Source organism: Chiloscyllium punctatum, chromosome 8, assembly GCF_047496795.1.
Source record: "Chiloscyllium punctatum isolate Juve2018m chromosome 8, sChiPun1.3, whole genome shotgun sequence".
Taxonomy (NCBI): domain Eukaryota; kingdom Metazoa; phylum Chordata; class Chondrichthyes; order Orectolobiformes; family Hemiscylliidae; genus Chiloscyllium; species Chiloscyllium punctatum.
Window position 1 is genome coordinate 86,727,353 of NC_092746.1, and position 12,628 is coordinate 86,739,980.

A 12,628-nucleotide genomic window follows, 5' to 3' on the forward strand; every position below is an offset into this window, starting at 1 on the left:
GGCCAAGACAGTGCACTTCTTCAGAATAGTCATAGAAGTTTTTACTTATGCCTAAGAGATCAAACAGGGTCTTGATTTAACATCATCTGAAACCTGACACCACTGACAAAGCCACTCTTCTTAGTACTATACGAGAGTGTCAGATTAGATTTTTGCTTTCAAGTGCTGGAATAGGACTTGAACTCCCACATTCAGACTCAGAAGAAAGCATGCAATTACTGATCCAAGAATGATAATCAAGTCCAATGTTTGGGGATGAGTAAAATTACCAATGGCAATATTGTCAGATTGGCAGCAAAATTATGAATGAGATAGTTCCTATCATAACATATCATTTTCATATATAATAACAGAAGGTTACAGCACAGAAAAATAATGAGTAAGAAGTCATACTAATATGCTATATCTTGCACTTGCTGATACAATGTGGCTTTTATTCAACAAGTAGATGGATACTTGTGTACATAAAAACACAAGAGATTAGTAAGGAAAATTAAAGCTCATGGTATTGGTGGTAATGTATTGAAATGGATAGAGAACAGGCAGACAGGAAGCAGAAAGTTGCAATAAATGTTTCAGAGTGGCGGACAGTGATGAGTGGGATCGGTGTTGGGACCCCAGTTGTTCACAATATACATCAACAATTTGCATGCAAAGTTGAATTGAATCCTGTATCTCTAAGTTTGTAGATGAGACTAAGCTGGGTGTGTACTGTGAGGAGGATACTAAGAGGCTGCAGGGTGATTTGGACAGGCTGGCTGAGTGGACAAACACTTGGCAAATGTAATATAATGTGGATAAATGTGAGGTTATCCACTTTGGTGGCAAAAACAGGAAGGCAGATTATTATCTGAATGGTGGCAGTTTAGGAAAATGTGAGGTGGAATGAGATCTGGGTGTCATTGGTGGAACAGTCACTGAAGGTTGGTATTCAGGTGCAGCAAGTGCTGAATATAATGGTATGCTAACCATAGCGAGAGGATTTGTGTATCAGAGTGAGGATGTCTTACTGCAGTTAAACATGGCCTTGGTGAGGCCACACCTTGGGTATTATGTGTTTGTCTCCCAGTGTGAGGAAGGACATTCTTGCTATTGAGGGAGTCCAGCGAAGGTTCACCAAACTGATTCCCGGGTTAGCAGGACTGACATATGAGGAAAGACTGGTTCGAGTGGACTTGTCTTCACTGGAATTTCAAAGAATGAGGGGTATCTCTTTGAAACATTAAAATTCTGATGGGTTTGAACAGGCTAGTTGTAGAAAGAATATTCCTGATGTTGGGGAAGTCTAGTACTAGGGGTCACAGTCAGAAAATAAGGGATAAGCCATTAAGGACTGAGATGAGGAAGAATTTCTTCACTCAGAGTTGTCAACCTGTGGAATTCTCTCCCACTGGAAGCTGTTGGGGCCAGTTCATTTGATATATTCAAGAGGGAGCTGGACATGATGCTTGTGGCTAAAAGGATCAAGGGTTATGGAGAGAAAGCGGGAATGGGATACTGAGATTGTGTGACCAGACATGATCATATTAAATGGTGATGCAGGCTCAAGGAGCCAAATGACCTACTCCCACACCTAGTGTGGGAACATGTTCTTTTCATAGCAAATATTGAGGAGCTCAGAGACAAAGTCGTGAATTGGCTGATTAGTATTGCCATTAAAATGATAGGAATGGAACTTGAGTTTGGTAAAGGCACAAAATGTTTGCCATTATGCTTGGCCCATCTACCATTTTGTACCCTCATTGAAGTTGAATTTCATCTCTGTACTTCACAGTAATTTAATTTAAATGAGTGTACAAATAATCAATTAATTGGAAAAATAAGTAAGAGGTTACAAAGTGGCATTCAGAGAGATTCTTATGTTGCAGTGGTAAGGTCCCTACCTCTGACCCAAGAAGTCTGAGTTCAAGTACCATTTGCCCCAGTGATGTGTCATAACTTGAACAAGTAGGCTGGTGAAATAACACCTGACTCATATCTCTTTTAGAGAGTATTTTGGTTCAGTGGTCATGTTCTCCTGGTGATCCATGCTCTAGATGGTTCAGGTTCTGGTCCTACCTGTCCTGAGATGTGTCAAAACATGTCTGAAAAATAAAAATATAGGTCTGGGACAGAAGGCTTGACTTCAAGTCCTACCTAATCTGAGTGTGTAATAACATCTCAGACCAGGTTGATTAGAAATTTCCTAAAAGGCCATTCATGGCACAGTGTAATGTTCCCACCTCTCGAGCTAGGAGGCCCAGATTCAAGTCTTATCTGCTGCAGAAATGTGTAATGTAGTGATTGAATTGAGTTCAGCCAGGTGCACCTCATAAAACATGAGTTTCCTAATTGGGGCTTTTAACTGGGTCCAAGCAGGGTGTCCTAGCTGACATATAAACAGAAGTATCGGAGCTTCCTGTAGTCTGGTGGTAGTGTCCCTGCCCCTAGACCGAGAGACCCATGTACAAGTCCAACAGTTTCTGGAGATGTGTATTAACATCTCTGAACAGCTTGACTAGGAAAGATAGGTTAATGATATAATGTTTAGAGGAATTCAAAAAAAAATTAAAAATGAACAGGAGTATCAGGGTTCTGGTCACTCTAGGAGCCAGCTCCAAGCTGGTGGGATCAATGCCATGTACTATGCACATGTAAATAAAGGGTGACTTGGTGATGGGATATTGGCCCTGGTGGAGTTATTTCACATAATATCTGAACAGGTCAATTAATAATATTTACGAAAACCATTCAGTTATGTCACAGCCAGTTAGCTTTAATTACTTGTTCATTCCAAAGTTGAAGTTGTGGTCAGTACCTGAGATAAATCTAACTTAGCAAGATTAATTTAGGATTAGATCCTTACACAACTAATGATAATAGCCTTGGACTGCCAGCTTGTTGAATAGATTGAAGTTCATATGCTTGTACAGAACAATTTTCCCCATAATTTAGACAACCTCATCATTATGAGTTGGTGTGGATGAATTGATTGTTTCTCCTCCTGCTGGGAAAACACAGTTAACCTCCAGAGATATCCAGTCAATGAACCTTTGTCTCAGTAGGGACAATGTATTCTTGAATCACTCCGTTGTGAGTAAATTTGCCTCCACTCTTGTAGCTGCTTCCAGACAAGCAAACTTATATTTCCCATGGAAAATTTACAAATCTGATTGACAAATCCAGTACCTGGTTGGTGGAAGGATATAACATTAGTTTGGATAATTTCCTACTCTTCACATTGGAGATGTTTTTAAGAGAGATGGCCTTCTAAATGTATGAGACAAAGAACTCCTACACTTTCTTACAAGAATAAAATGAATAACTTCGTGGATAATGAGGAGTTTAATGTCAAAATCAGAATCTTGTATCATCTTTTATTACCAAAGAAACTTACCTTATTACTGTTTACAAATATATTAGAAGGATTCATCCCTTTTGGTAGCAATCACCTCACATACCAGATTCATAAACTAATGAAGCGGTAGCACCGAGATGCAGGTTACTTACTCCCTAGCTTTTCAAGTCTTCATTGGCAAAGCATCTCATATAGACCTAAATAAGGCAGGATACATTTATCCCCTCGAACAAGTCACCTCATGGTTGTGTCCTTGATGGTTTATTTTCTCCAGTTGGCAAGAACTCCTTTGTTGGTACAGACTTATGCAGTTTAATTTACATTAATTTTTTTTTTGTCTCTGTGAGCATCGTTAAAAATCTCCATTTGAGAATCCATTTAAGACTCCATTTAAGAAAGGGGATTTTTTTCCTTTAATTATGCAAAGGTATTGTGAAGCAAGGCTGTAGTAAGGGATAAAGTAGGTTTGAGATTTAAAAAAAGAATTTTAGTTTGACTTGCCAAGAGGCACTGAGGAAGATGGAAGAAATAGGGGTACTTTAGAATCAAGTATCTTTTATCATGCTAAGAGAGATACGCTGGAACATTATACACTTAATATTCCCTTAAGTAAGTCAAAAATTGAGGGTTTTTTTCCCTCATCTGATTTTAGTTTCAGTTGGGATCAAGTGTTTTTGTATTTCTCTAGTTGGAATCATACTTGGCAGATGATTGTCATTGTTAAATTCAATCATCTCAGGTATAGACTCATAGAGTCTCAGAGTCATACAGCATGGCCCAACTCATCTATATTGACCAAGTTTCCCAAACTAAACTAGTCCCACTTGCCTGCTTTTGGCCCATATCCCTCTAAATCTTTCCTATTCATGTACCTATCCAAATGTCTTTTAAATGTTGTGACTGTACCTGTATCTACCACTTTCTTAAGCAGATTATTCCACATTCGAACCACCCTCTGTGTGAAAAAGTTGCTCCTCTGGTCCTTTTAATTCCTTCTCCTCTCACCTTATAAATATGCCCCCTGGTTTGGAGTCACCCGACCCGAGGAAAAAGACCTTTGCTTTCAAAAATAGAAACTGGTGGAAAACCTCAGCAGGTCTGGCAGAATCTGTGGACAGAGTTAATATTTTGGGTCCAGTCACCCTTCATCAGAATTGGCCTGTCCCAGGAAATCACTGCAGGGGTTCCAAATGATAGATATTTTTCCGAATCAACCTGTTCAAGTCCCCTCTGAAGCAGGTGGGACTTGAGTCCATGCCCTTTGCCTCAGAGATGGTACCACTATGCCACAAGAGTCTGGCTGCACAAGGTAGTCTCGAAGGCCCAACCATTTTTAGCTGCATCATCAATAACCATCCCTACATCATGAGATCAGAAGTGGGGATATTCTCTGCTGATAGGACAATATTCATTACCATTTGTACTTCTCAAGTTATAAGCAATTTGTAGTAAGTCATATTTGTACCACTCAAGCACCAGGCAATGATCATCCTCAACAACAGAGAATCTAACAATCTTCCTTTGAAGTGTGGTATGGGGACTCAGTGGTTAGCACTGCTGCCTCACAGCAACAGGGACCCGGATTCGATTCCAGTCTCGGGCAGACTCTCTGTGTGAAGTTTTCACATTCTCCCCGTGTCAGCATGTGTTTCCTCTGGGTGCTCCGGTTTCCTCCCACAGTCTAAAGAATTGCAGGTTAGGTGAATTGGCCGTGCTAAATTACCCATAATGTTCAGGAATGTGTAGATTTGGTGCATTAGTCAGGGGAAATGTGGAATAATAGGATAGGGGAATGGGTCTGGGTGAGTTAGTCTTCAGAGGATTGGTGTGGACTTGTTGGTCCAATGGCCTGTTTTCACTCTGTAGGGATTCTATGAATTACCATCATTGAATCAAGGTGATCACTTCACTCAGCTGGCTGGAGAGTAATCCAGAGTGATGCATTAATTCCTGCACCAGCTGAGGTTATCATGAACATCCCACCTTTGTGATCTTGCCCCTTGTCTGAGGAATGGTGATCCTCAGGTTAAGTTGCCACCGATCATTTTCATCCAATGAAACAGCAGCTTGATTGTGACTTCACCTTACTTTTACACAACCAATATCCTAGGGATTACCATTGACCAGAAACTGAACTGGACCAGATATACATATACTGTAGCAACAAGGGCAGGTCAGAGGCTCAGAATCCTATAGTGAGTAACTCACCTCCTGACTTTCCAAAGTCTGTCCACCATCTATAAGGAATAAAATAGAGACTGAGTTTCCCATTATTTATAAAAAATGTTATACCTATACCTGAGGGTGAGTGTACGCATAGGAATGAGTATGTGTGATGCATTTTAATATTGGGTTGAGTGCTTGAGAATTAAATAACCTTTCTTTTAAACACAAAATTGCTTGCTGCTGATTAATTTAGTTGGAGATCTTACTCCAAAGATAAAAAAAAATCCACACTGCAGACAAAACAAGTAGATCACAGACAGGAAGGGGAAAATGTAAATTCTATTCATGGCAGAATTGAGACTCTTTCCAGGATAAAATGCATTGCAAATGAGCCAAAGCTGACTTTGAAGGAAGATTCTAAGTAGCATGGCTAAGATTATTGGAATGAAAACAAAAGAGATTGTTGCAGTAAGCTTTATGAAAGCTAACAATAGGAAGTGAGATGATTTTGATGTGAAAGCACGTAGGAAACATTTGGGTTTAACTCAGCTAAAATTAACATCTTAAACAAAGAATATCTAAAAGCCCAAACTAACCCAGTTGAACTGAATATACTTAGTAAAGCACGGCAACCTGAGGTACTAAAGCAACTGGCTAAGTATCTTGATCACACCTGAGAATCTGAAGGAATAGAAGTTTTGGAACAGGGAACAGACCAGGTTATCTTCACCAAATTTGCTGGGATGATCGGAGACTGGGGTAGGAGTTACCAAGAAGAAAGGAAAAGGAGAAAAGTGAATCCCAAAAGGAGAAATGAGGCAGAAAGAGAAAGAGCTTAACAGCTAGAACAGTTTGAAAGAGAATTACAGCCACAGAAAGACAGGGAACTGAGTCACATCAAGGCTGCTGGGAGAGCTTGACTTCACCTAGTGATAATTTAAGCATGTTTAGCTCAGAAACAAGCTTCACCTTCCTGAAGTACTCCTGATACATTCTCACATTGCCAGAAATTGATGTGGAAATTTGATTCACATCTTATGAGAAACTGGCTGTTCAGTTAAAATGACTTGTAAAGCCTGGTATGCTCCTGCTAGTAGGGAATATCCACAAGGTTTATTGGAGATTCCTGCAAGTTATGAACAGTCAAAGGTCTCTGTTCTCAGTGCTTGTGAATCTGTACATGAAGTCATGCTATTGATTGTTCTGGAATTTCAGTCAAAAGCTCACACAGACTTCACTGCAATCTCAGATAACTAAACAGCTAGCATTTGACTGCTGGGTCCAAGCCTGAAAAAAATGACCACGCCTACAAGAGTTAAAAGAAAAGTAGTACTGTTTCAAGAGTTCAAAAACGATGGGGTTTCAAATGCCATACGTGTAGTCATCATGGCTGAAAGACTTTAGTGGAGTATTCCCTGGGTCTGCAGCCAGCCATTTCCAGAATGATGTGTTGGATGTTGCCCACAAAAGTGTGCTGTGTGAAAGGCCTGTCTTGATGCATTCGTAAATTTTTTAAAAAAGGAATAAAACATGAAGTAGCTCTCATCACTCACCACTCCCAGGCCAACTTATTGCCAACCTGTGCCCACCACACACCACTCCTTCCCTCATCTCTACTCCCATTGATATTAAATAGTCTGAAGTTCAAAGTCTCTGTTGCAGATCATTTTTGTTAAAAGAAACACCTTCATTCATAAAAAGATATTTGCTGCTGCTAACTTCCTTCACCTATGTAATACATTAAATGCTTTTGGTTAACAGGTTAAGTGAATAATTCCATATTTTAACATAAACATTGGAATTCATATTCTACTTCAAATTGTTCATAAATGAATCAAATTATGAAATGGCAGGCACCTGTCTGTGAAAATGTAAGGTTTTGAAATAAGCCATACAGAATAACCCAACAATAGAAGCCCTCAACCACATGCAAACAGACAAAGTGAAATAGCAAGAATGGTTTTTTAAGAACTGCTAATACTTTGACAATATTTTAAAGATTCAAAGGTTTCAAATGCCTTGACACTTCTGACAATTCCCTTAGACCAGCCCTTTTGATCATTTTAGCAGTTCTCTTTGCAACTCAGATGAGAGTTTAATGAGTTCATGTACTTTTTACACACATTCAAACCTACTTTTAAGAATCTCAGAGGACACCTTACCTCACCCAAAGAGAATCTTGCCTGTCCCAAAAGTGCCCCAGATCCATACCTAAGGGGGTATCTTTCTTTTCCAAAAAATGATACCTGGGTTATACAAACAAATCCAAAAAGTTTGGACTTGCTTCTACTTGGTCAACTCTGCGTGCATTGCATTTTGAGCATCTATGACAACAAATATAGGCATGAGTTGATGCAGCTGTTGATTAGGAAATGTAGCTGCCTCTGTAAAACACACATACGCAAAACACAGCCTGGCCCCAACTCCAGCAGAAATGGTAGGTAAGAGGTTGAGGCTGGAACTTCTGTGATCCTCCACTATTTGTTTACCATAACACAGAGGCTTTCCACTGACATGAAAATCCAAGCCTATTAAATGATGACTCCTCCCCAGAAATCATCATGGAGTTCAACTTTACCCCAACTGCTAAGTATCTTGATTTTAACGCTCCCAAAATCTTATGCACCAGTCGTGATGAATATTCACCAAATGACATGTAAATGGAGATTTTGAGAGAATGGGATATAACAGATAACTGTAGCAATCCAAAACTGTTTTGTGAACCTTTGAATACATGTGAAGAGCACGTATTATTTTTGCCTAACAGGGAAGCCATATTTTAAAAAATTAATCGAAATTCAATTTTTTTCCCAGGCTTTGGAGGTTTTCCAAGTATATTCTGAATATCAAACTAATTTTTATATTTTAAAACTGGACACATGTTTGTCAAAGAAAGTTGTGTGACTATTTTTGTGGAGTTAAAACACACCTCAGTCTGAAGAATGAACAAAGGAACGTTGCAGACTGATGTGTATCAATGCCCCTTTCCTCAAAACTATTTCAAAGGATATTACTATCAAACTGAAAGGATCATTTAAGGGCACAGGCACTGACTCTCAAACTCTCAAGGTATTGAAAACATTACAGGATGTTGGAGTCAATATACATACCACCTTTACTTGGAACATTTAAAAATCATATCATGAGGCAGCCATGTTTTTACCCACTTTTACAATTAGTTAGAAGTTGTTTTGCAGTGAATTTGATGAAAAGCCACAAACTGACTGCAAGCAGCCAAGTTAAGTAAAAACAGTATTTTGAAAATGGGGAAATCTCAATAGAGACAAGGATTCCCCCAGTCTGTTCCAAGTAAACTTCACGTGCTAAGAAATCTCCAAGAAATTCTTGGGCAGAAATTTCACAGCCTGCTGAGAATCCATCACTTCAACATTAAATATCAACTCTTTTCAAGAAACCAGGCCCATTACATGGAAGATAGAGATTGTAAACCCAAAATTGGACTAATGACAATTTGTACCAATATATAACCTTCACCTGTCACTAACATTTGTGGTGTACACAAAATAGAATAGTATGAAATATATTTATCTGCTCATTACACATTTTCTTTGACTTTTATAAGTCATAATTTTTAGATATGTACAAATGTTTAATATTTATGTATGTCTTGATAAAAGAACATCAACATAATTTCCAAATTATGAAGAAAAGGAGGTAAATGGATGTTGTATCCCTCACTTCAACATTAAACATCAACTCTTTTCTATGTATGTGGCACAGTGGCTCAGTGATAAGCACTGCAGCCTCATAGCATCAGGGACCCAGGTTTGATTCCAGTCTCAGGCAACTGTCTGTGTGGAGTTTGCATGTTCTCCCTGTGTCTATGTGGGTTTCCTCCCACAATCCAAAGCTGTGCAGATTAGGTGGATTGGCCGTGCTAAATTGCCCATAATATTAGGTGCATTAGTCAGGGAAAATGTAGAGAAATAAAGGGGTAGGTTACTCTTTGGAAGGTCGGTCTGAAATTGCTGGGCTGAAGGGCCTGTTTCCATACTGTAGGGATTCTAATTCTAAGCTCTAAAGGATTTCCTTTAAATGAACTGACATTAGAGGAACAAAGTTACAAAAGAGTGCTTTATTCGAACACTGCATTTACAGAGTGGTACAATCTGCACAACTAATACCATCATCTTTATGAGCTTAAATTCTGTTTTCTTCCTGCAGGTTGTTATCCTGTACTTTGAGCCAAGTATATTCAGATGTATTCTTCTTCGATGGGTTCGTCTTCTAGGCTTTGCAATTGTTTATGGAACTGTAACTCTCAAGCTGTACAGGTATTGTTTTCTTGCTATCCTATATCTTTCGAAACTGGACTTTTATTTGTTGTTTACTAATGTACAGATGATTGTATAAGTGTACAGGTTAAGATATTACTTTTGTTCAATACCTTAACCCTTTATAAAGATTAAAATACTTCCAGTTAAGAAGCAAAACTGTCGTGCATTATCAATGTTTTCTGATGAAACTGTTCAAAAATGTCGTTACACACCTTTGGAGCAGGTGGGACTTAAACCGAGGTCTCCCGGCAAATAGGTAGGGATACTGCCACATGATATGTTTTTACATTGTCATGGTCCTGGTGTAAGACCTCACCAACAATAAGGATATTTGGGAAAACTTCCCTTTTGAAGTCCAAGACTTTCCACACATTAATATTGATGGCAGGAAATTATGGTTGGTTTAGGCAAACTTACAGGATGTGTGCCTAGTAGCTGAGACTCTGCAATGAGGAGTTCACAGTATAATATTCTCCTTAAATATCAATATATATGTTTCAGCCATGCCTACAATATCATTTTGTTTGAAGTGTACTTAAAACTTAACTCTATATGTAAGTACAGAGATATTACAGGAAACTAGTTATGAAAATTTGTTGGTAGGCAGGGAAATAAAACAAGGATCAACACATAAGTTCATATCCTAACAAATAAGTGTTGTACACTTCTTGCTTCAGCCTGTCTTTGCACACTCTTATCCTACTGTCAAAACAAGAGAATTCCTCCTCAATTCCCCCTTGAATATCCAAGCTGTTCTTCAGACTCACTCTGACAGTGTGTGGCAGCCTTCTCAATACCCTATCCCCTCTAACCATTTTATACCGAGTCTGGATTTGACTTCATCCAGAAGATTGTTAAGCATAGAACAATATCAATCTAATTGTGGATAATTCACAAGTTCCACTTTCATGAACTTCAATACACATGAAAATCAGAGATCGATGGCAAGTGACAAAGTAGATTTCACCTATTTTACACCAATCACCCAATTAAACTGATGTCTTGTGGTATTTGCTCATGAAGAAAATCCCAAATCTGCACTAGTATACTCATTTTACAATTTTTAAATCTTATTTTTCGTACCGACATTTCAAAGCTTGATACAACTGTTGTGCAACTCATTTTTTTAAAGACAGTCTTGACTTTGTTGTAGCTCAGTGGTGACAGAGGATTTGGTTCCAAAGCAGACAGCAGATCAGGTCATCCGGCTGGAGTCTGGTGTGATCAGCAGGAAGGAGCAGAACTGGGGTTCAGAGGGACTCAGTCAAGCAATGTAAGACTGAAAGAGAGCACTGTTTACAGCAGGGAAGCAAATTTAGCAGAAACCAGGGGGCTGGTCTTTGAAAAAGGACCACATGATTAATCCAGACAATAGAGGCTATGCTGTACATTTTGTACAAAGTGTAGCTACACAATTTAACAATCATACTTGACAGAGTATTTTTATGCTGAAACATGCTCTGCATTTTGAAACGTTATGCTGCTGATATAAGAAACACAGTGCAGTTCAATCAGAGCTGAATACCAAGGACATGGTCACAATTTATGGATTCACAATGTTGTTTCACTTGTGCCTTGGAGAATGGATTGTTCCACAGGCACACCTATGCTTCTTCTGAGCGAAAGCCTGCTTTTAAAGAATCTGAGACATGGAGCTTGACCTTTAGCTCCTATCAGGACTGGAATCGGATTTTTGAGGAGGCAGGATAGGATAAGCAGCAGGGCTCTACACATGAGACCAGATATTTCATGATTTTACATGATTATGTCTTGTAAGATCATGGGTATAATTAACAGTAACTTGTACTCCAGAAATAGCCATGCCCATTGCCAAGCTATTCCAGTATTATTGTCACACTGATATCTACCCAAAAATGTGGAAAGTTGCTCATGTATGTCCTGTACTCAAACAAAATGTCATGATGTGGAGGTGCCAGTGTTGGACTGGGATAGACAAGGTCAGAAGTCACACGACACCAGGTTGTAGTCCAATAGGTATATTTGAAATCACAAGCTCTTGGAGCGCTGCTCCTTCATTAGGTGAAGTGAAGGGAAGCACACAGCCACAAAATTTGTAGGCAGAGAGATCAAAAGATAACACAAATGTATGAATGGAGAGTTAACAGGCTGAATAACAAGTCTTTACAGGTGATCAAGAATGTCAGGCAGTGTGAGTAAAATGTCAACAGCTGAATAGCAAGTGAAAGGATGACCTATGATCTGACTAATAGATGCAGAGAAAAATTACAAAAAAATTAAAATAAATGGTACTAGAGCCAAATCAAATAGCTGGAATAACATGATAGGTATAAGAGTTGCATGTCGAGGGTCTAACCAAAGTAACAAGTAACCCAAAGCGGTATAAGTTATTTAAGGTAGAGAGATCATTTCAAGTTATCAACGTGATGGTGTCAAAATAACATAATAAGGAAGATTTTACAAATAAAGAACAGTATGGTGGGGTTACAGGGAGTGTGACATGAACCCAAGATCACGGTTGAGGCTGTCTTTGTGGATATGGAACTTGGCTATCAGCTTCTGCTCGACGATCTGGCATTGTTGTGTATCTTGAAGGCTGCCTTAGAGGATGCTTACCTGAAGATTGGAGTCTAAATGTCCTTGATCGCTGAGGTGTTCCCCTACTTCACCTTCACCTGACAAAGGAGCAGTGCTCCAAGAGCTTGTGATTTAAAATAAACCTGTTGGACTATAACATGGTGTTGTGTGACCTCTGACCTTGCCAAAAAAAAGGATAAGTTCAATCCAACCAATAATCACACTATCAGTGATGGAAGGTTTCATCAACAGTGCGGTCAAGTGGCACATA

At 39.0% G+C, this 12,628-nt stretch overlaps 1 protein-coding gene across 1 annotated transcript in view; it reads left to right on the forward strand.

Moving 5' to 3' along the window:
- gpr158a (G protein-coupled receptor 158a) overlaps positions 1 to 12,628 on the forward strand; it is a 670,521-nt gene that overhangs the window by 539,678 nt on the left and 118,215 nt on the right. The window contains exon 6 of the mRNA XM_072575980.1: positions 9,689 to 9,798. Coding sequence (XP_072432081.1) covers positions 9,689 to 9,798 — 110 coding nt within the window. The remainder of the gene's footprint in view (positions 1 to 9,688; positions 9,799 to 12,628) is intronic.